General features: G+C 37.0%; 1 protein-coding gene across 1 annotated transcript; it reads right to left on the bottom strand.

The window, feature by feature from the left end:
* Positions 1 to 357: 357 nt before the first annotated feature.
* On the bottom strand, positions 358 to 20,782 carry LOC145783869 (steroid hormone receptor ERR2-like). Its single transcript, XM_082595625.1, has 9 exons — positions 20,703 to 20,782; positions 20,213 to 20,266; positions 9,999 to 10,668; positions 8,932 to 9,048; positions 7,337 to 7,456; positions 6,444 to 6,605; positions 5,832 to 5,916; positions 4,546 to 4,730; positions 358 to 2,656 (listed from the first exon to the last, which is right to left on the bottom strand). The coding sequence occupies exons 3-9, from the start codon at positions 10,666 to 10,668 to the stop codon at positions 2,427 to 2,429; spliced, it is 1,569 nt and encodes a 522-aa protein (XP_082451751.1). The 5' UTR covers positions 20,213 to 20,266; positions 20,703 to 20,782; the 3' UTR covers positions 358 to 2,426.
* Between the last annotated feature and the right edge of the window lie 4,160 nt (positions 20,783 to 24,942).

Raw genomic sequence — 24,942 nt, 5'->3', positions numbered from 1 at the left:
TGATGAAGGTTTGTTGTTGTGGCAGTTCGGTAAAATTATTAACAAAACTTGACTCGAGACCATCGAGAATAGATATGCGGTTGTCGGATCACTCTGCATGCGACAATTCAGCAAGCGCTTCAAATCAGCAAGCACATTTCAGCAACTGTGCTAGTTAGCAAATAGGACTTTCACTTATGGGACTTACTTGGTCATCGCTTGCTAAACTTAATTTTCTGACTTGTGACATGCCAAGTTTCGGCTTGCTCAGTTCTATTTTTCAACTTCAGCCTCTTGCTGAAATTTTACTAGCTCGGATGTCACTTGATGAACTGCCATTTGCTCAGTTCACAACTGCTGACTTATACGAAGCTCATCTGTTCGATTAATACTTTTATTCAGCAATAAATAAAAAACGCACCATAAATCTGTGTAAATATGGCCGCATGGTCGGCAGTCTTTACTTTGTGATCAGCATGTCAAAGCTTTCTGACTTGTACCTAACAATGTTGAGAGTAGATAACATACAAAATACCAACCAGAGCCGATAGGGCGATGATTACGCAAAAGAATAATTAAGCACGGCAGTTCCCTGCAGCAAGACTTAAAATAAGCCGCAAATTTTTTACTAAAATCTTCAAGCTAATACCGAAGCAGAGTAACCAAGTCGCAGCTCATAACACATCACAACAATTAATAGAAGAAATAATATAGCAAACCAGAAGTGTGAATAACTTACAAGAACATTAATAAAACCTTTCCAGACAGCAAAATCGGTCATTTTTACATTGATTTGACGTCTGCAACCGTTAAATCAATGTAAATATGACGGATTTTTCTGTCTGTTTAAATTGTACTTTTTGTAACAGTTGGCAAAATTCAATAGAAAATATTAAAACCACACACCCTGGACATTGCGCAACAGCAAGAAACTAGTGACGTCAAATTTACGACCATCGTCATCGTTACGTCATCACAGTGTCAAATGGGTGAGGAGAACTTGTGCAAACGTCAATTTAAATTTGACAAGTTGCTCCAAACCAGGAAGAGACAATAAGAATTGTTTCTCAAAAAACATCCGCCCGCCTAAATGGGTCAACAATTTTAAAGAAAAATGTTTAGCAACAAATTTCGGCATGTCTCCTCACATCCACGAGTCCAACCACGTGATCTAGAGGTCTCGGGATGGGAGAAATTTTTATTCTGATATTTCCGGGTCACAAATCAGAAACTGGTAAAAATACAATTTTTTTTTTCAAAATTTCAGCAGTTCAAACTTTTTTGCAGCTTGCATAAAATTAAAATGTTAACAACCTCAGCATTTGTCCGCTAACGTAAAAGCTTTTGAAACATCTCGTGGAGAAAATAAACTTTACGAGTTGATCAGGGATTTCCAGAGACAAAATTACTCAACAACAAAAACTTACAAACGTATTAACCTTTAGCAGTGATTCTCCAACTTCTGGCCAATGGCCCCTAAGAGGTCATTGGGAAGTTTGAAGGGGTAGATACTCGCTTTGGGCAACAATATTAAAAGTAAGCGCAGTATAATCCATAAATTTATAAATAATTTTGAAAAGTTAACTCAGCTTTATTCCCAGAAGGTAAGAGTCTGCAAACTCAATATGTAATTTAAAAAAAAATTGTTAAAAAAATCCCTTTGCTTGAAAAAGATTGGGAACCTCTGCAGCAAAAATAGAAGTAGCGCCGACAAACAACGTCATATAAAAACTCATTTGTTCAATTTAAAAACTATTAAATTTGTGAACGAAATTTGAACATTTAAGTTATGTAGACGATCGAAGACCAATAGAAGAATATTTTGAAACGTGTTTTTAGCAGACAAAATCACAGTTTTCTATATCATCTTTGGTATACAAGTTCCCAACAGCACGAAAACGTTTAACTTCAAATCATCAATTATGGTTCCAGTTAGCAAAATCCGTTCTTTTTACGTTAATAACTTAATATAACCTTAAATGGTACTTTTTGCAACAGTTAGCAAAACTGGTGCGTCTGCAGACATTGAATCAATGTAAAAAATACGAATTTTGCTATTTGGGTTTAAATTGTACTTTTTGCAACAGTTGGCAACTGTTGGATACGTTGATCCAATATTAAAAACGGTTGCTTAGCTGTCTAGGCTCATTCGTCTTGCACTATTTGATAGAAAATTCTTGCCTCTGGTATTGAGTTCAAGAATATGGAAAATGAGTCTCAAATACAGATCACTTAGCTAGCAAAACTTGCAATTTTTCCATCGTTTTAACGAGTGTTAACCATTGAAACAATGTAAAAATAGCAACATTTATTGGCTGGAAGGTGGCTTGAGTAAAAGTGAACTAAAATTCAAAATGTACTTTTGACGTTGATAAAACGGAAATGGATTATTATTAAATCAAAGTAAAATGCACTAAAAAGACAAACAACTTAAATAATTTCATTTTTCAAAGCTTTGCTTCTAGCATTTCTAGGAAGAGCTTGTGCATCGTCACTTTGCCTGCTTCCCTCACGCTGTTGAAGAAGATAATCGCTCTGATAGCAACCTGCCGCAACAACGGCAAAGTCATGAGAATTTGCCCGCATCTGGAAGCAGTCATCGCCGCCTCAGAGAGCGCCTGGTGCAGGTTGTCTTGCAACTGCCGAAGCGCTTGATGCTGTTCAACATGGGGAGAATCTAAACAAACGTATTGTTGGTCAACAATTTGCATTAAATTAGTCTTGGGAATAATTGGTGATGCATAGCAGACGACAAACTAGCATTCTGAGATGAATCGCAATAAAAGGAGAAATTAAAAAGTTTCTACTGTATTTGCTTTCTTGGTTTTGAGAAACCTGCAGTGAATTTTTTAAAGGGATTTGAATTTGACGTATTTGCAAATAATGAATTTGTAATAATAGGTTGTATCAAATATGAAATATCAACTCAAAAATTCAACACAAATGCAATTAAAAGACAATTCAACAACATTTCAACTCTTTTTATTAAACAATCAGTAAAGAGTATGCTAATAAAATTATTTTTTCTCATCATCAGTGTAGGCTATGCACAGTAAAAAGTACAAGGGCAGCAACCCTGCGGCAAAGAATGACGTCTACATTTTTCTGACGCATGCGTGCTCGGAATGCCAGTAACTGAATATTCTGCTCGCCAAATATGAGCAAAAGATGCGAATGAAACAAAAGAGAAACAAAGACTCGTCTTACACGTTTCACATACGTCAGCACGTTGCCTAGCAACCAACACGAGAGAGCCACCAAAAAAATGAAATCTCTTTTTTAGAGAGCTATGATAATTTGAGAAATGTCTATTGGCGGAGAGACTGATAACGCAATCGCTACGTCATCGGTGGGTGTTCTGTCACGTGATAAGGGTTGCGCATGCACACACACGTTAAGTGGAAAAGTTTCTGTCTGTGATTTTGAAGTCTGGTTGGATTAGCTGCTCTACCTGACCTGGGCCCTGGCAGAAACACTTGCCTCACCACAAAATTTCAGTTGTTCTCCAGACAAAAAACGTTGAATCGATGTAAAAAACGATTGATTTGCTATATGCGTTCTCATCACAAGCGCTCCCTGTGAGTTACAAACTTTCTTTTCACGCTTTGAGAAAGAGAACTGTTCAGTGTTCAGGCGTACCTATCCATTGGGAGAATAATTACGTTGATGAAGAATAATTCAATATAAATCTAAAAATATCACACACTGCACAAGTTCAGTTTAGTTTAAGTTTCCTTGCAGCAAGCCTCGTCTTGTCATCATCATATTTCAATAACAGAATATCAATAAATGCAAGTCACTTTCATTTTCACTCCAAACTTTGTACATTATTGCGACATAGTGACATCACGCTTTTGGTTGAACTATGACGCTATAAAATGCCAGGAGTTCGAATATTGCGACATAAATAGCCTACGTAATCATGCAAATAACAAACAAATCCTGATGCAAGCGCTTGAAATCGATTTTTTTATTTTCAATTTTTTTGTATTTCCCAAGCAATAACAAAGCGATGCTGTTTTCGCTTGGTTTTGCGATCAAAAATGCAACAGTATTTTTTTTAAAGACTACGGCCAGCCACATTTTTGTTCTTTCTGGACGGCGCAATTTGATTTAATTTTTTTTCAGTTTTTTTATTGAAATATTTACAATAGATTTACCACATTCAGATTGTTGTGAACAAATCATGTTTGAGCAAAACTGAACAAAAGTTTACTCCAGCATTTCACGAATCAAAACGTAAAATATGGATAGTTAGTATTTAAGTTTCGCTGCTCTTATAAAATATGTGTAATACACCCCCTCCTCCTAGACGCTTGGAAAGTCGCTTTTAAAGGAGATTCTTTACTAAGAAACTTGGTTTGAAAAATTGAGGAGATAAAGTTTAAAAATGTCAGAAGTTTACATCAAAAAAATATTTCGCTTCCAAAATTAATTCAAACCAAACTCCATAATTGATCAATAAAAATGTCAATTTCCAAAAATCATTGCTCACATTTAGAGTGGTATAGCAACTAACTTACGAACATTAATATTAAATAACAAAATTACTTTAAACACAATCACCTGCGTTGGCAAGTGCTATGGATTTCATTAAGACAAATTCTTCTTTGGTGATTTGGAGGGATTTGAGTCGTCGCAGAAGTTGGTTTACAATGGAAAATAATTCTCCCATCCCTACCTCTGTACTCAAATCGCTGTCGACGACAAAATCTTCCGCGAAAACAAGATCTCCGTCATAAGGCAGCGACCTGCACGAAAAGATACAAATGAAAGTCCAGGGACGTAGCAACGGAGAAGCTTGGGAATAAATAGCCCACCCCCAATTTTATGCCCCCCAGCATTTGTTTTCGTCCGCTTAAAATTTTCTTTCTAGCTAAATCAATGTTGTAGAATGTAGACTACACTAAAATTTAAGGTATTTTTTTGAATAGCCTACTTTTGTTTTGCTGAAAAACAAATAATCAAAAAATAACTAGCCCAAAATGTAGATACTAAACTCATGTTCAGCAAACGTTTCGAAAACTAAGCTGTGCTCATCTTTAGTAAAATCAAAACAAATCTTCATTTAACAACCATTAACTTTGCGTGGCCGAGTGGTTTGGTCATTTGGCTGACGAGCGAAAGGTCATAGGTTCAACTTCTACCAAAGCCACGAGTATTTATGTTGTAAATGCAACGTTTCATAGTAGGCTAGGCTGGTGGAATAGTGATTTTCTCACTTTCTTTTTTGCTTCTAATTTAGGACCTTTAATAAAGATAAATATTAAAACCACACATCCAAAACGTTGCGTAACAGCAAGAAACTAGTGACGTCAAACTTACGACCTTCGTCGTCGTTACGTCATCACAGTGTCAAATGGGTGAGGAGAACTTGTGCAAACGTCAATTTAAATTTGACAAGTTGCTCCAAACCAGGGAGACAATAACAATCAGAGTTTTCTCTCAAAAAACACCCCCCTGCCTAAATGGGTCAACAATTTTAAAGGAAAATGTTTAGCCACTGCAACAATTCTATTAAAAAAAAAGCGAGAATAGTGTTACGTTGAAAGAAATTAACTTAATTACTCGGTGGCTTATTAGTGGTAAGTACGTCCGCCTCTTAATCGGTAGGCATGGGTTCGATACCCTGTCGGTTCATACCAAAGACTTTTTAAAAGTGGAACTGAATCTAAATCCTGCTTGGCACTGAGCAATCGAATGGATTCGGGTAATAATGTACTAAGTTGCGTCTTTATATAGTGTCAACTGTCTGCTTTGTAAAGCGCTGAGGAGCAACGCATTCTGCGATGGATACAGCTATATAAAAACAAGCATTATTATTTAGTGTAAAACATTTAAACTGTACAAACCTGTACACTATGCCCAAAATTAAAACCTCCATCCAGGCGGATTGTAAAAGAGCCATTTGGTCAGCCAGCGAGAGAACGGTGAAACCTGAAAAAAGAGTTTTTAATGATGATAATCTAAAAGTAAAACCGTTTTGTTGCATGAAACTATACCAGATGCAAGCACATTACCACCACTGTAAACTAAATATGTACAAACTGTTTCGTCATCAAAGCTATTGCATCTAAGATTTTAATGAAAAGGTAGACCGCTTGGGTATGGTGGCGGAGCTCGGGTTTCCAGTAAACGGGGACAATGCGCGCCCCAGATAACAATGTGCAATGCATTATCATTATTGCACCCTGTGAACAATTATCATTACGCCTAATCTTCTCAGTATTCACCATTATGCTCACTTTAGCAAGTTTGTTTTACAGTTTTGCATTGCAGCTTATATTTTAGTATTTTCTTTGTGTTTTGCCAAACTTTAATTTATAGCAGGGTTGATGCCAGGGTTGGGTCAATCCTAGTCTGGTACCCTTACTTACCCGACAGATTTCTCGATGCCCCCAAGCCTCCACACGAAGGCAAATGGCAAGTGACATTAAGTTAAAAACAAGTGAACATAGCAATACCTGGGATATGCTTAGCCCAGCCAATGATGACGACTAATTCCCTATCTGCAAGGTCGCATAAGGTAGTAAGGATTTTCATCTCGGACCTAGGGGTGGACGCATCCGGTTGGGCATATATCTTGTCCGGTTCAGCCATGAGAAGATGGGTGACCACTTTGTTTGCTGCGTCATAATGAGGTCATGAAAGAACGCTTAAAGTAAACGACATCTTTTATTGAAAGCAAACACTCTGGAAATAACGTCAGACTTCAGAAGCTTAGCAGAAGCGCTTAATTAAAAAAAATTCTTTCATTTAGACGCAACTCGAGGAAAACTCAAACAGAAAAGGTATCATAAATTAGATGAGGTTGCACTAGAAATACAAACAATCAAATGTTGAACGGAGTCGGCCCAACCACTCTGGCGTGTTATTTCGCAGTCTAATTAGCTCTGTCAAATAAATCAATAATTGTTGAAATCACTGGTGCATCAAAACTGCCGATAATCAGATCAAGAAAACAACCAAGCACACCGCAAGAGCTCAAATTTGTTTTATACTTCAACAGGCAAAATAATTTATATTTCCGATTGAACCAATGACTGAACCCACTCTTGTGAAATTTACTTTCTGTTATTCATCATCTTTTAAAAAAAATTGACTGAAATTTACGTACAACGCAAGAAACTTGGATAAACCTCATTTCATAATATAGTGGTTCTCTTTACATACCGCAGCAGTGCAATTTGCAAAAAGGAAGACAATCGTTTAGAAAAAAGAATTCTTGATTGTTTTCACAGATGATTTCGCTTACGAGGTGTTAAAAGCTTGAAGATCACTTTGAAACGTAACTTTGATAGTAACTTACCGCAATTTTACGTTTATTAATGACTACACATCTAATTTTCAAACATACCAGGTATGACGGTAGGCTTGACTTCCATTGAAACAGGAACTACATAGGGGGCGATGTCACCCGCATCTATTTTCCTCTTGTATTTCTGTCTCCCACCTCTCACCCGGTCCAGTCTAACACCTGCAAAGAAGCAGAATAATCGATGCAATAACAACATTCAGAATCATATTTATGACGTATTTTTTTTAAAGCACAAGAATTTAATGATGTTACTAAGCAACGCTTTGCTCCTCAATTGCCATCTGCAGCTGGTAAAATTCTTTCTTTCTACATTGATTCAACGTCTACACACGTCGAATCAATCAAAAAAAGTTACTGGCAGTAGGGGCAACCATTGTATTTGTAAAGCACATATACATCGTTGTTAAGTCTCTTAGTTTCAAAAATGCAAGAATTTTTTTTCATGGAACACTAAACAAAGAAATTGCAATATGTAGTGATTATTTCATTACATAAACCAATTCGAATAGCGCTCCTCATGATTGTGACATCATCAATTTTGTAAAAACGCACGTGTTTATCATCGAAAGTGGCTTGTTTCACTCGTGCACACAGGTCAGGGTTCACCTGTGCACGCATGTACACGAACAGCTATGTCAATTTGAAACCAAGATGTTGATAGAACATAGCAGAGTCAATCGGCCTAAGAATTTGGAAATGAAAGCTCCGTAGCTATTGTTATTAAATCAGAATTACTCAAACACGAAAACCCCATATTTTGGTTAAAAGTGCTCATGTATTCAAAGTAGGTTCACCACTTATACAGTAGAACAGGACGGTGGCCGTCTGACTGGCTTTAAGTCAAGCGGCCCACCAGAAAAGTTTTCAATGGGATCCCCTCTGGGTGAAAACTGATAGTGCTAACATTTCAAGGAAAAATAATGCTGTTAAAAAAAAATTTGAGCTATTTTGTAGTGGGCCATGGCCACCTGGAGATGCGGCCTAATTTGTCACATTTTGTTGCAGATTTTGATTACAGCTACTGTTAGTGTTTAACTGACATTTTTTGAGATGTTTTTACTTTTTGCGGTTTCTTAATGACAAAAAACTTTTTGTTGCCTTGGGGAAGCAGTAGCAAATGAGAAAAAGTAAGTTGAAAAACGTTAAATCAGACTGTTATTGAAAATTAACAGTCTGACTAAAATCTACAAAATCAAATTTTCTTTGTTTTTCAACATGCGAGGATGTTAAAACCTATTGTGTCATCTGGGGAAAAAAATAAAGAAAGCGCAAAAATCTAATTTTTAGAAAAATTTATTTAAACGTTCGCCCAAAGTTAGAAAAACCTGGAAATTTCTGCAAAATGTGGCAAATCAGGCCGTATCTTTAGGTGGCCATGAGTGGGCTAAACAAGTTTAGAAGGGTGGCTTCCACTTAAATTTCCTCATCTATAGTGAAAGCTTGTTGTTTATCAGATGTCACAAAAATTTTGACAAATCTTTCAGGTTAAAAAAGCATGAAAAACGGAATTGTTAAAAAATTTGAATTTTTGTACACCCAACACTGGATTCTAACCCGCAACCACCCGAACATCTGTCAATGATCTTAACCGCTGGACCAACTCTTCAATTGTAAATCAGAACAGGCGTTCGAACCTTCTCGAAGCATTCCAACTCGAAGGCATTTGCTGAACCTGCACGACTGGCAAGATTTTCGTCTTCGCTTTGTGATCTCACAATCGTTGGCGGCAGGGCAAGAGTAATCGATGCTGCCTGTTGTTGAAAAACACATTTGCAGATTAATCGCATGTCTCTGATACCGGATTATGCTGGCACTGTTGTTTTAAGCCTCGTGCAATCAAACAAATGAACAACGATGCTTGAAACACGACGATTACGTTTAATCCACCTCAAGGGTTGCACCCAATATCAGTTAAAAGCATTTTAGAAATGAGAATTAAAGCTCAAATTTTCTTCGTTGGGCCACTTGCATTAAGCAAAGACTTTAAAAACTGAACGTATTCGTATTTTTTTTTAATCTAATACATTCCCCTTAATGCTAAAAATTCGTTTTTAAAATTCATCAGCAGCGAAGGTAAAAAGTGAAACAAAATCCTTTTGAATTAATTTGGAATTCATTTCTCATTAAGATAAAGACACAAAAGGCGTGGCTCATTTGCCGTTGTTATAAATTAGATTTCATTCAATTTTTTTTTTCCTTTTAGTTCAAAACTCAATCCGTATATTCATTTTTGAAATCGCAGTAGCCTATTGTATATACATAGTTCAGAAAACGTTGGACTGAAATATTTTTTTTAATCAGTGGATCCCAACCTTATGTAGCCACGGACCTATGGCAATTTTCTGAAATCCTATCAACCTCTAAACTTCAAAGAGTAAACCTAAGAGACAATTTTCCAAATTTGCACTGATGTAGATAAATTTTGGCAAAAGTGGGCTACTTTTTCATAAAATCTATGCACTTTACAGAGCTCTTTAATGCTTTACACGAGCCCTCAAAGGGGGGTCATCAACCCAGTTTAAAATCCACTGCTATGAATACATTTTATTGAGTTAATGTGATTTCGTTTGCATGATAAACCATGAGCTTTCGTAACCTCTCAAGGTATGTTCTGGTAAGCGAGTATTGCCTTTTACATTGGTTACTGTCAAACTTAAAATATAAACCGCATTCTCATATAATCAAAACATAACTAACTCACCTTGTATGGTTCTTTTGAAAAACGCTTTACAAGCTTCACACGATGCAACTCCATAGTGGTACCCCGAAGCCACATCCCCACACACCAGGCAGAGACGCTTGGGGGTGGTGGGGGTAGTTGGGTCAGAGGAGGGTGGTGAGGAGGATGCTAATGTGGAAATGGAGGATGTGGAATTATCTAAAGATGAGGAATCTGCTTCACTGGATCTTCCGGAACATTTCATCACTGCTCCTGGAGGAGCTGCCATTAAACTACCGATATCTGTAGAATCGATGTTGTAATCTCCGAAGGTAAAGATTCCTGAGGTCGCTGACGCGATGACGTCACTGACGCGGTCGCCCGATGACGTCACCATGCAACTGGCTAGGTCATCAAAACCGTCATCGTCGCCAGATGAACCGTGACGATTATTGTTATAGTTGCAGTTCATTTGCGTGGACAAAGAAGCATTGTTCTCCATTACTGGAGGAAAACCCAAGTGCACCATTGTTGGAGGACTGTAAAGCCCCTCTTCAGAGCTCAAACTGTCTGGGCTACTAGTGAGGGAAGAGTGAAAACTGCTGAAAAATGTTCCTCCAAGCGGACTGTATGGTTCCTGCTTTACTGAGAGCAACGTGTTGAGAGCATCATCTCCGGCTAACATACTACACATCTTTTTGTAATCTTGCATCTGAAAAACAATGAACTAATTTCATCATCGTGAGATGACGTTGCACCAACGTCCATTGACTAACGTGATCAAGTGCTTCTTTAAAATATCTAGTCAATCTGGCTGCATCTTTTTTGCTCATATAATCGTAGGGCAACTTGGTATGAAAATACGGTTTGATAAGTATTCGTCACTTTTAGTACTAGATTTAAAGACAACCTAAGATATATTTTATTTGAGTGAAGTCTTTACCATATAATATTAGACGTTTGCACAAAAATGTTCTTTGGTGAACCCTGTGGAGTAACTGCAAGTGCCTTGGTGAAGAACATTATCAACAATTGAATCTCCAGTGACATGTTACATGCAGATATTGTATTTGTGGTACAAAAAGTATTCCAGTGTGGCTGGTTTTCCACATGGAAGAAATATAAATGGCTATTTTTCAGTGGCCTCTCAGCAAAGGTTGATAACCTGCATGGTGTAAATATCGATAGCCAGGGGCGGTAAATAGATAAACTCTCTACTCCAGAGACTCAAAGAAGCATTTATGTGGCATATTATCTGCTACATTTTAAACCACATTAAGCCTTGTTTCTGCAGTATGGCAATGGTCAAAAAGTACTAATCACTCTTGATGAAGTTCAAAACACGCAGGCAAGGTGTAATATTCTAATTCAACTTACAGATCTCTGTCATTCTGAGGTAAAAAGTATAAAACTACTATAACACTAACTAATGCGTCACTCTAACATGCACAAAAACGCTGTGATTTTTAAGCTCGACATTCTAACTGTAAAAACGTCTTTGTGAGAGGGCTAACGCTTCTTTGTATCGATTAGACATCTCCATGTTACGATGAGCCACAATTTACAAGACACGTTGCCTAGCTGCAAGAATTTGAAATCAGTCAAGAAATGTTTCGAAAAATAACTTTAAAACAACTGAAAAGTCATTCAGAAGATGAATTTTCTTAAAATTTAGTCGCGACTTGGAAACAAGAAATATCTCAGTTTGGCTACAAATAACAAAACCACGGGTACCAAGGGAAGGTGCTCAGAAGCTAGGTCGTCGTAACCGAGATCGATATACCAAGTTACCTTGTTATTAGTTTATTGATTATATTAGCAGCAAACTTAACAGAGATGGTCGAAAGTTCGTGTTGTCCAGCAGACTACTCGCGGTGCTACTTGGAAACAGCTGGCCAGTGACGTCACGTCAAATTCAATCAACGAAGTAGCAACCCTTTGACAGCAAATTAACTGCTTTTTACATTGATTCAACGTGTGTAGACGTTGAATTAATGTAAAACAAGGTTGAATTGCAGTCTGAAAAGTGACAACAACTTGCAGGCATTGACCATATAAGGAAAACAAGATTTTACCTGTCAACGAGTTATATAAACCAGGATGAATGAAAAGGGGGTGGTGTTGTCCTTTATGTCAACAAATTCGACTCAGTGGTCAATGCCCCCTTGTAATTATTGCGTGATGAACACGCAACGATGATATATTGAGCGGAAAACACACCCTGACGTCATCAAAACATTTGGAAGAAAATGCTCGCCGATGAAACAAGATAAACCGACAGCATTAACATAAGCTTAAAGTTATTCCACATTAATAATTTACCTGCCGTTGGAACTGCTGCCGCACAGCGGTGCAAGATGGTTCGGTAAGATAGAGCTTGCTTAAAGTCTGTTATACAACTTCTTTGACTTTTTAACGAACCAAAAATCCAAGTTCAGTTTCACCAGGAATATTGAATTGAAATTATTGGCACTTAAATGCTAATTAATATACTAAACGTCGATCACCTATGAATAGATTCCGTTTTATACGCAACGAAAAGTTAATTTATATGAAAGGTAAGGCTTTTATAAATGTTGGCGTTTCAATTCACTAATCGTAAGATATCGTGTCATATCAACTTTTATATGAAAGACTGGATGAAATAAATCAAATCGGTGGCTTTGTCGTAAGTTTTTGATTCGACCTGTGAAAACGAAAATTTTGATGTTAAGCCTCAAGGTGTTTCAAAAATTATTTACATAAATTTTGCGCTCGTGCAAGATAACAGGTTTGTTGCATAACATTTACGAAATTGACAGACGAGCTTACTAAATAATTGTGCTGTTCGTAATTTCTATTGGAATACGCAACCACCCAATCCTCTCAAAATTGCCATGTCGTTCAGGCATGGACGAAATTGTTCAAAGTGCATCATACAAACTTGAAGTCTTTCTGTGTCTTAAATTTTTGACTTCTTATATTTTGCTTTCGTAAGCAGCTATATCCTGCCTTTAATCGGTTTAATGCAGTCGCTTCAAGAACATCAACTTGATCAAGTGCAATCACCTCGTGTCCCCCAAGAAATAGTTTTGACAAACGTATTATCAACGTTAGTTTATAATAAATCGATTTCTTTTTGGTAAAAAGTTAATAAATCAAGCAGCGATTGTCGTTTTTGTACGAAGAAAGCACTTGACAAGGCATGTATTGATTTTACCTTCGATTTTTGCCAACCAGATGAAACAATGTATTGTTTTTTTTTATCTGTTCAGTAAAATGACAGAAGTTGTTTTTACGTCAACTGAAAGTTAATAGAACGCAACGCCACAAATAACACTTGCTCCAAGAAACATCCCGAGCAGGTTTTAGCAAGCTACTTCATTTCGATCTGTGCTAATTATCGAAATACTTGTTTTATTGTTAATTGCATGTTAGTTTATGTTGGTAAAGCATAAAGCAGTTTTGAATGAGAAAACCTGCTTTGGTGGCGCGATCTTTGCTTAGCGCCGGTGTTCGATTACAACGCTAACAAAGTGAAAAAATCTGTCAACACTCTTAACAGTTTTGAGAAATGTTATAGCATTGAATCAATACAAATTAACGTGTAATCAACATGGCTAACTCAGCTTTAAAGTATCGGATTGCGGTTGCCGTTAGGCAGAGACGCGTGATTTCGTTCGAAACGAGAGAGTCAGAAAAACTTTCTGAACAAACATAGCCAACCTTAGTTGGATTTTGGACCCCGCGTCGAGTTCTTTTTTAATGCTGAGCTGTCACAAAGGCTTTCTTCTCAAGTGCGCGTGGTGGCTATGAACGCGAGAACTTTACAAGGCTCAGCTAGAATGCCGGCAATGACCACTTTGCACAAGCTGCCAAATTCGAAAAAATACCTGGGGTTTTTACCTTCCAAACAAACTGTTTCTGGCTGTTTAGAAGTAGCAAATGCAATCCAGTGAAAAGAATGCCTTCTTTTTTACTGCAGCCTCCCATTAAATTTTGATGACTGCTGTTGGCTGAGCTGACGTAGGTTACCACCGCTGCCCTGCTACGCACACACTGACGCGTTAACCTTAATTTCGCAATACTTCATCACGTGATGACGTCATAGGCGCCTTTTTTTCTCTTCGCGTCTTTCAAACGACCTTCGTCTCTCTCGCATCTCCAGCCTGATGTCACGCGACGTGACGTAACCGATGCCGTTTTAGCTTTCCCAACAGGGCCGTCATGGTAACGATGACCTCATAGACAGCGCGGCGTCCAGGCCCAGAAATAGCCAGCAGGTTATGCAGGGAATTTTAAGCGCCTGCTATCTAGGGATAAATCAAAATTAACTAAAAATACCCACATGATCAAATGCAATAGCAACAACTGGCTGAGCTTGATGCACGATGCAACAATAGTATAAATGACCATAGCTCGACTACATCTACAAAGTAAAAATCTGCTCACGAAGCAGATTGCAAGCATTCCAGTCGATTGTGTATCAGATGCAGACGCCAACGTTGAATCAGTGTAAAGAAACGTCTGATTTTCTGTCTGGGGTATCAGGGACCTTTTGTAAATTGTGACACGAAACACGAAGAAGCACCGAGCCTTGAAAAATCTGAGACTTTTTTTAAATAAGTGAAAGTCAGTGGTTTCATTTCTTTGTTTGTTACTTTACCACTAGCGGATGTATTATATTTCCGATGGGACGCATTGTGGACTTATCTGGGTTGCTTAATGCAAGAAAGAACACTTTCCTCATAATATGAAAACGTTTTGATACAACCCTTCCAATCGATTCCAGCCATTCAACCTAAAAAAAAAAACGCTTTCTAAGGAAGATGAGAAAAAACAATGTGTTTTTACTGTGCTTTTGTGTCTTTCAAATTGATACCAGATTAAAGTTTTTGTGGTATTTTTTCATGCTGCTTGGCGTTTTGAAACTTTTTTCTGCTTCAAAAGCTCAAGCCCAATGCCCCCGAGGTAGAGGTGTGTTCGTTTATCGTGGCAGAAGCGCAGCAGAGATATAGGCACTAAATACTGTACAAAGCTGCAACTAAGGTTGAGAAGTTTTGATTAAACTGCAAAGTGTTACTTGCAAACAATAACCCCATACTAGATGTACAACGTTGTTTTAAGTAAAATTGATGTAACAAAAGTATCTCTTGTTGTGGAAAATGGTAATGGTAAATATGAAACATGCGCTACGGGTAGCCTTCTTTGTATGCCTCCCACCTAGGCTGGCAACCATGTTGTTATTCATTAATTTAACGAGGAGATTTGAAAGCCTTAACACAAAAGATTGTGGTTTCGATTTGGTTGAAGACAGTATAACAAAGATGCGGCTAACAAGCAGAAATTGTTGGAAACGATTTAAATTAGCATGAACATGGCAACTACAAAAAGAAAATCTTAAACTGTCGGAACTGGTAACACGAAAAAGAATAATTTTCAACGTAGCCTACTTTTAAATCTCGCAACCTTTTTTTTTGTTTAAATATAAAGTTTCAAAACAAGGAGTTTCTTTATTTTAAAATGGTATTTGTTTCACAAATGATGTTTTTTTTGCTTAAAACTCTAATTTAAAGTATTTCGCTTGGTAGCCACTTAAACATGGCAATTTCTTGTAAGACCCGATGACACCGCCAACCAATCAGAACGTTCAATTGCGATTCTTCTATCATTCAGCCAGAGAGTTGATCCTACTTTGAACTTTGTGTGGTAATTACAGAGGAAAAAGATTTATGGTTTGGGTGGGAATCGAACACATGTCGTCGAAATGCCTAACACTGCATTAACCCTTTACAACGCCAAGCTGTGGATGACGAAACGCCGACTTTACTTCATATCAGAAATGTTTTCTCTGTTTTCCTTGCAACTTCTGATTAGTTTAAACTCTGTTCTTGTATCTTCTGAATGGTCCAATAATTCATTTGTCTTACAAAAGTTTTTTTATGTTTAAGTGCCTACCATTTCGCTTTTATGGACCTTCGAAACACAAGAGAATCTCAAAACAACGTCATGAAATTTTCGAAGTGCGTTTATTTTGACCTTAGATTGTTGCAATTTTGACCCCATTACTGTACAGTGTACAACCATTACACTGTAAAACTACACTGCTGGAAATTAAATTTGTTTTATGTTTTTCTTTGTTTTGTATAACTGTAGGTCGTTGCAAAAGCATAAGACGCAAAAACAATCAGCCAACTCTTGATAAATTAGCATGATTCAGGCAGCTGTGCTTTTAATGCAGATTTCATTTGCTAACAGCCGTTCTGAAAAGTGCAAATTGATGGAGAAAATTAACTGACTGCTTCAGGCTTTTCAATTATCTTGGTAAATGTGCAGTAGTTTTTTTTTAATTCCAACATTTAAAAAAACGCACCACCAATGTGCGATGTTCTAGCATGCTGATTTTGCATGCTAACATTCAGCAAGAAAAAGTGTATTACCAGAAAAAATATGCCTATTTCACATCGTGTTCTTGTCTCTAGAGAAGCCAAACGTTGTTTTAATGTAGGCAGACGTTGAAGCGATATAAAATTAACCACCTTTGCTGGGTGTAAACAAAAGCCACATGACACAGGTTTATACTTGAGCTTTCTCAACCATAATACTGTTGTAAACTTTCAAAAGCATGTCACAGCTTCGAGATTATTGTGTGGCGAAATTCTTCGTGGTCTGATGATAGACGTCATCACAATCAATCATTTTAGGCATTGAAGAAATAAATACTTTTTAAGCTTGCTGTATTGCAGCGTAATACAATTTGCATACTGGATTATTGGATCAACTGCATTCTTGGTTTTCACATGACTGAAGTTCTGCAGGTGAAACTTTTTGGATCTAAAATGACACATCTTCAGATAAGAAAAGCATTTTGTTTTAAAAAATTTAAATAATTTCAGTCAGGGCTTTCTTCTGGGGTGTGGTAATAATTTCGTTTTGAAGACCTTCATTTTATTAAAGACTTTTGTCTTTTTTTTTTGTCTACGTGACGATTTTGCTTTAAAATTTGATTGACATTTTTAAGATCATGATGGTTTAAGATCATGATTTTATATTGAAATACCTTTTGTAATAAACGAATATGAACGTTGCATTTCTGCAAACTTGATGCGAGGTATTGATATTTTTTAGCAAACTTAAAACAGCAAAAGTAAAGAGTGTGCTGTCCTGTTTGCTCAAGTTACACACAAAGTAAGAGCATATTTAATTTGACTTTGCATTGAGCAAGCGATCTGACATGACTATGAAGGAAGAAAAGAAAGAACGGACAGTTAATTATTGACCATCTTAAGTTTTAAAAAAATGGAGCTAACTTCCTTTCTCACACTCCGGCTTATACTGTATTGTTTATCTCACCACAAACTGTCGTTGTAAGCAATAGATTATCACATAATGTCTGCAAGTGGTGAAACTATCTGCAGGCTCTTCATATTTCTTCAACATCTGTCTCCGCAAATATAATGCAACCTGAAACAGTTCTATTTTTATGAGCAACTGTTACATATAAATCTTCAGATTAACAAAGCTTCAACGTCTTCTGATGGTAAACGTAACGACATATTTTTTCTATCTTACCACTGACAAGATAAGAGTTATCGTCGTACAGCGTACAGTTGTCAAAAGGAGCTCATACACTTCACCCAGGGGTGACTCATTCATGGAAACATACCCATCTTTTGCTAAAAGGTCCTTGCATTTTATTTATGCGTACAAACGTGAAGTGTTACCGTAAACTTGCTTGCAGATAAGTAGGCAAGAGGGAGATACTATAGGCTACTGTAGTGTAGATCGACAAATATTCAATTATGAAAATTGTGAAATATGTAAGCTGGAAATGGGAACCCAACTTCCCGTTCACTTTAATATCTAGCAGGTGAATATGTGCCTTGCCAAGACACAAGCCGAGTGATGAGAGCCCTAGTATGGCACTCGAAAGGACGCTGGTTCGACACCGCTCATGGGCATACGGCTGTGACATCGACAGGACATTTAAAGGCATGCTTAAAGATGGACACGAAGATTGGCTTTCTTGCCTTTCCTTCCACTTAATCCAAATCTTCAACCACCGGGCGTAAGCCTGGATACGAAAAAAACAATGCTTCCTGTTGGAATTGAACCAACAATCTTTTAGGTGTTGGTCCGAATGTTCTGGACCTCAAACCAATGATAGACCTCTTTGAGAAATCCAAAGCATAGCTGCGCAACAACTCAAAGAGTTGCATAAATTTAAACCACTAGAAATTTACGGAAAATGGGTTTTAAAGCCCAAATTTACTAAATCCATTGCAATGCACGAGTAGCGGTATAGAGGAAAAGTCACTAACACGTGTGATTTTGTTGTTTCAAACATGATTCGACATGATTCGATTTTTGTCTGCAATCTCTTTAGTCCCCTTTTGCGTTGAAGAATAATAATTAGATTTTTTAAGCTTCCTCCTGAAGTCACAGCTGCACGAAAAAATATATGTCTGCAGATGTTGAATCAATGTAGAAATGACGGATTCTGAGGTCTGGGTCTGTATCTTTTTGATTTGATTTTACAACTTGTTTTATCGTATGTGATATGTGTCCCTCACGGCCTACTAGAACACGGCCAAATATGTTGCTATTTGAGGAAATTTCTAAGAGTCTGAATTGTTACAATTATAGCTATGACAAACATGTCATCTTTCCATTTCCAGAAGTAAGTAAAATAAGCAATATTTGTACCTAGACATATGTTTGGCTTGTTCAACCGGAGATTAGGTATGTATGTTAAGCACAACTTATGCAATAACAATGTAAAATATGTAAGATTTTCCAACTGCAACCTGGAGGTAGTATCGTTTGGAGTATCGCTTTTGGTGAAATTGCATGCTCCATTTAAAATATCAAGGATTTTTTGTGAATTCTATGTTGTAAGCGGTTCATTTGATGTCCTAATTTAAATTTTAGTTTGTTTTGTTTTACACCAAGTTTAATTTTGCAAGTAAAATGTGGCTATTGGCAAAAAATCCTGCTATACAAAAAACCTAACGACTGTATGATGAGACTACCTCCAGGAAGTAGTTGGAAATTTTTACATATTTTACATTATTATTGCATAAGTTGTGCTTAACATACATATCTAATCTCTGGAAAAACAAGCCAAAAATATGTCTAGATGCAAATATTGCTCATTTTACTTACTTTTGGAAATGGGAAGATGATAGGTTTGTCATAGTTATGATTGTAACAATTCAGACTCTTAGAAATTTCTTCAAATAGCAACATATTTGGCCGTGTTCTAGTAGGCCGTGTGTCCCTTATCATATGTGTAAGTTTGCAGATGTCATAAGAATCGTTAGCAAGTTTACAGCATAACAGGTGGTGTCCAAAACCCAACAACTAAAATCATTCGTTTGATCAATGTCGCTTAGTTGAATCAAGGAAATTTGATCCAGGTTGCAGACCACAGCTTGGGCAAAACGCTATTGTATTAGCAGCACAAAAGGTTTAAAGCCCCTCTATCAATTGTTAAACTCTTTCTGGTCTATAAATATCACCGTTGAAAAGACAAAGATAATAGTTTTTCGTCTGAACAAATTCCAAGCATAAAACCGGTTGAGAATTGTTTTGGCGTTCATTCCAATGGTTTCAATTGGCAAAGTTTGTTCTGCTTACATTTTTTCAACGTCAATTGTTATTGAAACAACGTCTACGCTTAATATTTGTTAACAAGCATTGCAGCTGTGCATCTGAGTCTGAGCTCTCGTGCCTCTTTTAGAGTCATGTCCTCTTCAGATGTGTTAACTACTTGTGGTTCAAACCTCGCGTGGTTAATCATAAGTAACTAAAATAGCTTTAAGCAGGAGAAAAATCTACTATTCGTGTACTTCTCTATTTACTCCATCGTTCGCAAAACAAAACAAGGATCTTAAAGTAGAAAGAAGATGATCATGCAGACCTTTGATGTGTCAGTAGCAATTATCACAAAAATGTGATAACATTAAAGTAAATCTTTAAACAAAAATATTAGTGGAACATGGAATCGAGTAGATTCCGAATACTACTAAGAAAATTTCAACTTTTGTCGCTGGCAAGAAAAACAGTGTTTCACTGTTCTTACAAAGCTATACTGCTTTGCAGGTGGTGCAAAATGAAATATGACTGTTGCTTCTCCCACAGCTTTGTATAAGTTGAAATACTTGTTACCACAAGATGAGAGAATGTTAATGGTGTATCTGGTTGGATCCAAAACCCGCGCCGATGGCCCGTGTTGTAGATATCACTATTAATGCATAAGAGCCTACTATTCTTACCTTGACAAAGAATCGATCACCAGTCTCCTGTTTTCTTGGCCAATCTGCAGGAATCTGTCAGCAAAGTAAATCGTTTATTAAAAACAGCTTTCAATCCTTAACCTAGATATTAATGCTATTGTACTTCATTTCTTATCAAGAGAGCTTTTTTAACGTTTGTGTGTAATGAAAATACAACAGTGAATATTAGATCTCTTTTGATCCCAGAACAGAATCGCATTTTATTTGTTTACTTTTTCATTGCCAAAAAATCATGTCTCTAACAATTATAATATAGTTTTTAAAAGAAAGAAATAAATTAAATGTATTATAAAATTGATAAAACTGACATAGAACGCATTTGCAGTGCAATGATTCCGTGACGTCATATTAGCTAACGTATCATCCATAAGCGGAATATTTTATTCTACAACTGTTATTAGATGCATTTTTTGCAAGCAAAGCATTACAGAAAGCAAAAAAGTAATACATTAAACAAGCACGGACTTACCAGCTAGCCAATTCAACTTTGACTTTGAACATCATTCAAACCATAACCTATTTACAATTCTCTACGATACTGCTGTGTCTGAAAACATGCACAAAATTTTATCTAACTTGCAATCCCATTGGATGCTGCTGCAGTCACGTTTTCACAAGGTTCATTTTTTGATGTTGAAAAGCACAATAAAAATAACGCTCAATAATTTCTCTTTCCCTCATTTTTCGTGAAATATAGCGAGTAAATCCGCCAGTGCGTCAATTGATGCGTCATGGCAAAGGCCAAGCAAACAAAATGTTTTAATAATTTTTGTAATAACAAAGCACTATAGAAAGAGCTGCTTGTCCTGATGGCCGACCAAACTATCTGCGTGCTGCCTTGGCCTAATTTCAGTTTACACATTCTGATGATTTGATTTACAAATATTATATTCAAGAATGAAATGTAACTTCAAAAGTTTTATCGCAAAACATATCATGTTTCTATGTTCAAAAAATGCCACGCTCGTATGGACAATATAGAATCGTCGGAGAGTAATTTGCTGCTGGAGAGACAAAAGGAATTCGAGCACGCAAGACGCTAGTTCCTGCGTTCTGATTGGCTACTTTGCTTTTGTATGGCAATGTGCGTTGTAGAAGAATTCGATTACAACAAAGCTGTTGTGTCTGCTGCAATCTGGCCGGATGTTTTTTGAATTGATTTTAATTATTTCTACGTTCAAAAACATTGTTTCACAACAAACATTCGTGCAAATAAGCAAAGTTCATGCAAATAGTCAAAAAACAACTGGTCGGTTGCTTTTGGAAACACTGACACAAGTTCTGGAAGGGATTGAATTTGAATCTACGTCAAATCATTTAAGAATACAAAAAAGCTCCAATTATGTAGAGATGTGGAAAAACGGCTTTGATTTGTTTAAAAAGCGGAATTTATGGTTTAATGTAAAGTCTTTGCATTGCATGGTAGAGGTTTGTACAGCTAAGTGTTTGTGACCATAACCATTTCAGCCACTAGGTTCCACAAATCTACACTCATTCGTCCAATGCTTTGCTCAAGAAAGACTTTTGCTGTATCTAGACTCATGTTTGGTAGTTGCAGCGAAAAAAACAAAAGCTTCAAGTTACGAGGACGGGAAGTAAAGAAAAGGCTTCTATGTCCAACATTCAACATAATTGTCTTCCGAATCTGTCAGCATTGACCTCCCTCGTTGTCGTCAGCAATGTGCTCACGCAAAGTGGGAAACCGACTCATTCTCGAGCGTCCTGCAAGCACTAACCACGCAAACTGGCTCAAGAAGGCATCTTGAAGTCTTTCCTCAGGTCAGTCACCAACAATGTCTCTATGCTAACGAAGTAAAAAACATAGAGCAACTTCGCAACACCTTTCAGTGGCGTAAAATTTATTTTTACTCATCAACTTAACGCCAGTCTGTATGCATGATAAAGAAAGAAACGCTATGTAAAACTTTTGACTAATGTGTTAGGCTCCCTATATCTTAGATAAATATATGTAAAAAGGGCTCACGTGGAGAAAAAGCAAAAGATACGTAATTCAAAACAAAGACAACTTGATCCCGGCGTTAAACCATCAACTTGTTCACAGTTCTAACTCCAAGTTGCGGAATCTTATTTAATCTTAGCTGCTTTAAATGCAAGTTGTTGACAGTGCTGGATTTTCTTAATGTTGTGATATTTTTATCACTCATAGTTCTGATTGGCTAGTTTTTGTACCGGTGTGAACTTATCTAGCAGAGCTTTCTCGTAATTGTGAAAGTGCATTCCAATTTATTTTTTCAGAGATAGAAATTGTTGAACATATTTTTAAAGAGATGCGAACCTTGCTGCGGGAAAAGTTCCTTCAGATGATTCAACCCTTGGCTTTTCGTACGTGACACGGTTTGTAATCTCCTAGCTACAGTTACAAAGTTTTAGACTGATTTCAGTGGCGTAGCCAAGGGGGGGAGGAGGGGGGGGTTGGGGGTTACAACCCCCCCTAGGCACGCGTGTGACGTCACGATATTGAGAATGATGCTTTCAGTCTAAAAAAAATTGCCTAATTTTAAACAAAATTGCATTAAAAGAGCAAGTTTTGCCAATACCAAACATCTCAGCCAGGAATTAGCAACAAGAAAACATAGAAACTTAGCTTTATTTCCGAAAAATGCCGAAGAAAACATGATCTTATCCTTTTGCTATGCCACCAGACACCACCATTTTACAGGAATATTCGTAACCACATTTTTGTTGAAAATGCTCTCAGAATGCACCAAATTCAAAGTAATTTTGGATTCAAAATTTTCTGGGGGAGGCCCCCCAGACCCCTCGCCGCTGGGTCGTCAAAACCCCCCCTTTCAAAATTCCTGGCTACGCTACTGACTGATTTATATCCTCCAGTTGAATACTGTAGAGTCAAGCAAACATACAAATGCAATTGATTGAGTTTCGCTTTTAGCAACATGTTCGTTGCTTACTTCACAATGTAGATTTTAACGACCTGTTTTAGCCTGATGCTGCGAGTTCGCTGCAGTAATAGCGAATCGCACTAGCTTTCGGAACACAGTTTCCTAGTCATGTGCTATGACGAATGCGGCTAACACAGACTGTTAAAATATACTGTATATTGTGAAGTAAACATACAAATGGTCAGCCCTCGTTTCAAATGTATAAACGAAAGAAACTTGACCAAAACTAGTGTATGCAGATTTTCAACATGTTTTCAGAAATTTACAGAAAAGTGAAGTTCAATCGATGAACCACTCAGCAGTGAACACATGTTCAATTGTTCATAGTTTTGGAGTACCCTGAGACAAAATTTTCTTTCTTGCTGCAATTTCCTCCTTTCTAAGTAGCAAAGTCCGTCCTTTTTACACATATTTAACGTCCGCAGACGAACAATGTATGCAAAAAGTCACAGTTTTCTAGCTGGTTGAAGCACGATACCCTCGGGTAGAAAGTAGACGTAGCTGAGAAAGCAACTTCAGCTACACAAGACGCTTTAGAATCAGCCATTGTGCTAAGTCTCAATAGGAACCACACTGGGAATGATTGGAAGCGGAAGTTTTAGCTTGAATTACATTTTTGATAACTTTGCTGGCATTCTTCCTTATATAACTGTACAACGTCATAATAAATAATAGACAAGACATTTTGAAAATTGTGTTTCGAAAAAAAAGTAGCGAAATAATTTCCTCAAAGTAGGAAATGCGCAATGTATCAACTGCTTGATATAAAATGATACCGCGATCCATTAATGAAACAAAAAATATTTTAACAGAACAAAACTTTAAAAAAAGGTTTATCAAACACTTTAACCATACAGTAAATCAATATCGTCTTGTTGCTCAGATAACCACAACAGTAGTTATTACATTTTCTCATCGATTCAACGTCTGCGGACAATTACGGAATTAAATAGTTGTACAGTAGTATCCAACTTGGTAAATTATTCAGCGTGATCTTCAATTAAAGAGTGTCACAGTTTTTGCATAAATAAATTTAAATGTTATGTCTTGGACATGGGATTTTGAAATTTTTAGGAACAGTTTTAGCACAGGGTCTTATTCAAATATCACTGATTTCAAATTTTTGAGAAAATCAGTTAAGAAAAATTGAACTGCTATCCTCCACCATTTATACAGCGAGAAAAGATAATACGAAAACATGACACAGTAAGAAGCAAAAACAGCAGCTTAGATCAAGCATCTCAAACACGCGGCCCGCGAGAACGCTTTAGTGCGGCCCGCGATGCAGTTTTGAACTTTCAAATGATCAACAATTCGCTCAAGTGCGTATGTTTTCTATAAATTTAAAAAGGTAAAGTTCACTTTAAAATTGCTCCAATCTGATCTGAAAATGCCCATCAAACTTCACATCACATTAAAGCGCTACTGTCGCGCCATTTTATTGAGTGCGAGAAACTCATATTGTTACATCAAATTCACATTGCCCATTCACTTCTTGTACCGTTATAGCAATAGTAGCTTGGATAGGCTATATGTGGCAAACAGTGCTTCAAGAATGTAGTTCTTTTTCCTCGCACTTTTTAAAAATTGGTTGCAAAATTTTTCCTCTTCATATTCCAGTCGTTCCTTCTGCGTTGTTTTTGTTTTAGTTCGCGTTTTTTTCGTTGGTACAGCGTAGGCTACTACTCAGGGACTACAATTTCTTTAATTGCGATGTTACGTTTTTAATGCGTTCTTACATCCTTTTTTATTGTGTTTTTAATGTGTTATTTTGCCTATAGAATTCTT

The sequence above is a fragment of the Aplidium turbinatum genome, chromosome 1 (genome assembly GCF_918807975.1).
Source record: "Aplidium turbinatum chromosome 1, kaAplTurb1.1, whole genome shotgun sequence".
Classification (NCBI taxonomy): Eukaryota; Metazoa; Chordata; class Ascidiacea; order Aplousobranchia; family Polyclinidae; genus Aplidium; species Aplidium turbinatum.
This window is presented reverse-complemented; position numbering and strand designations above follow the sequence as displayed.

What these genes read in the sequence shown, in the direction of transcription:
- LOC145783869 (XM_082595625.1), bottom strand. Translation starts at nt 10,668, where the DNA reads ATGCAAGATTACAAAAAGATGTGTAGTATGTTAGCCGGAGATGATGCT. An exon ending in TTTCAAAAGAACCATACAAG is followed by an intron (nt 9,049 to 9,998) that starts GTGAGTTAGTTA and finishes TTTCAACAACAG; the next exon opens with GCAGCATCGATTACTCTTGC. An exon ending in CAAGCCTACCGTCATACCTG is followed by an intron (nt 6,606 to 7,336) that starts GTATGTTTGAAA and finishes ATTATGACGCAG; the next exon opens with CAAACAAAGTGGTCACCCAT.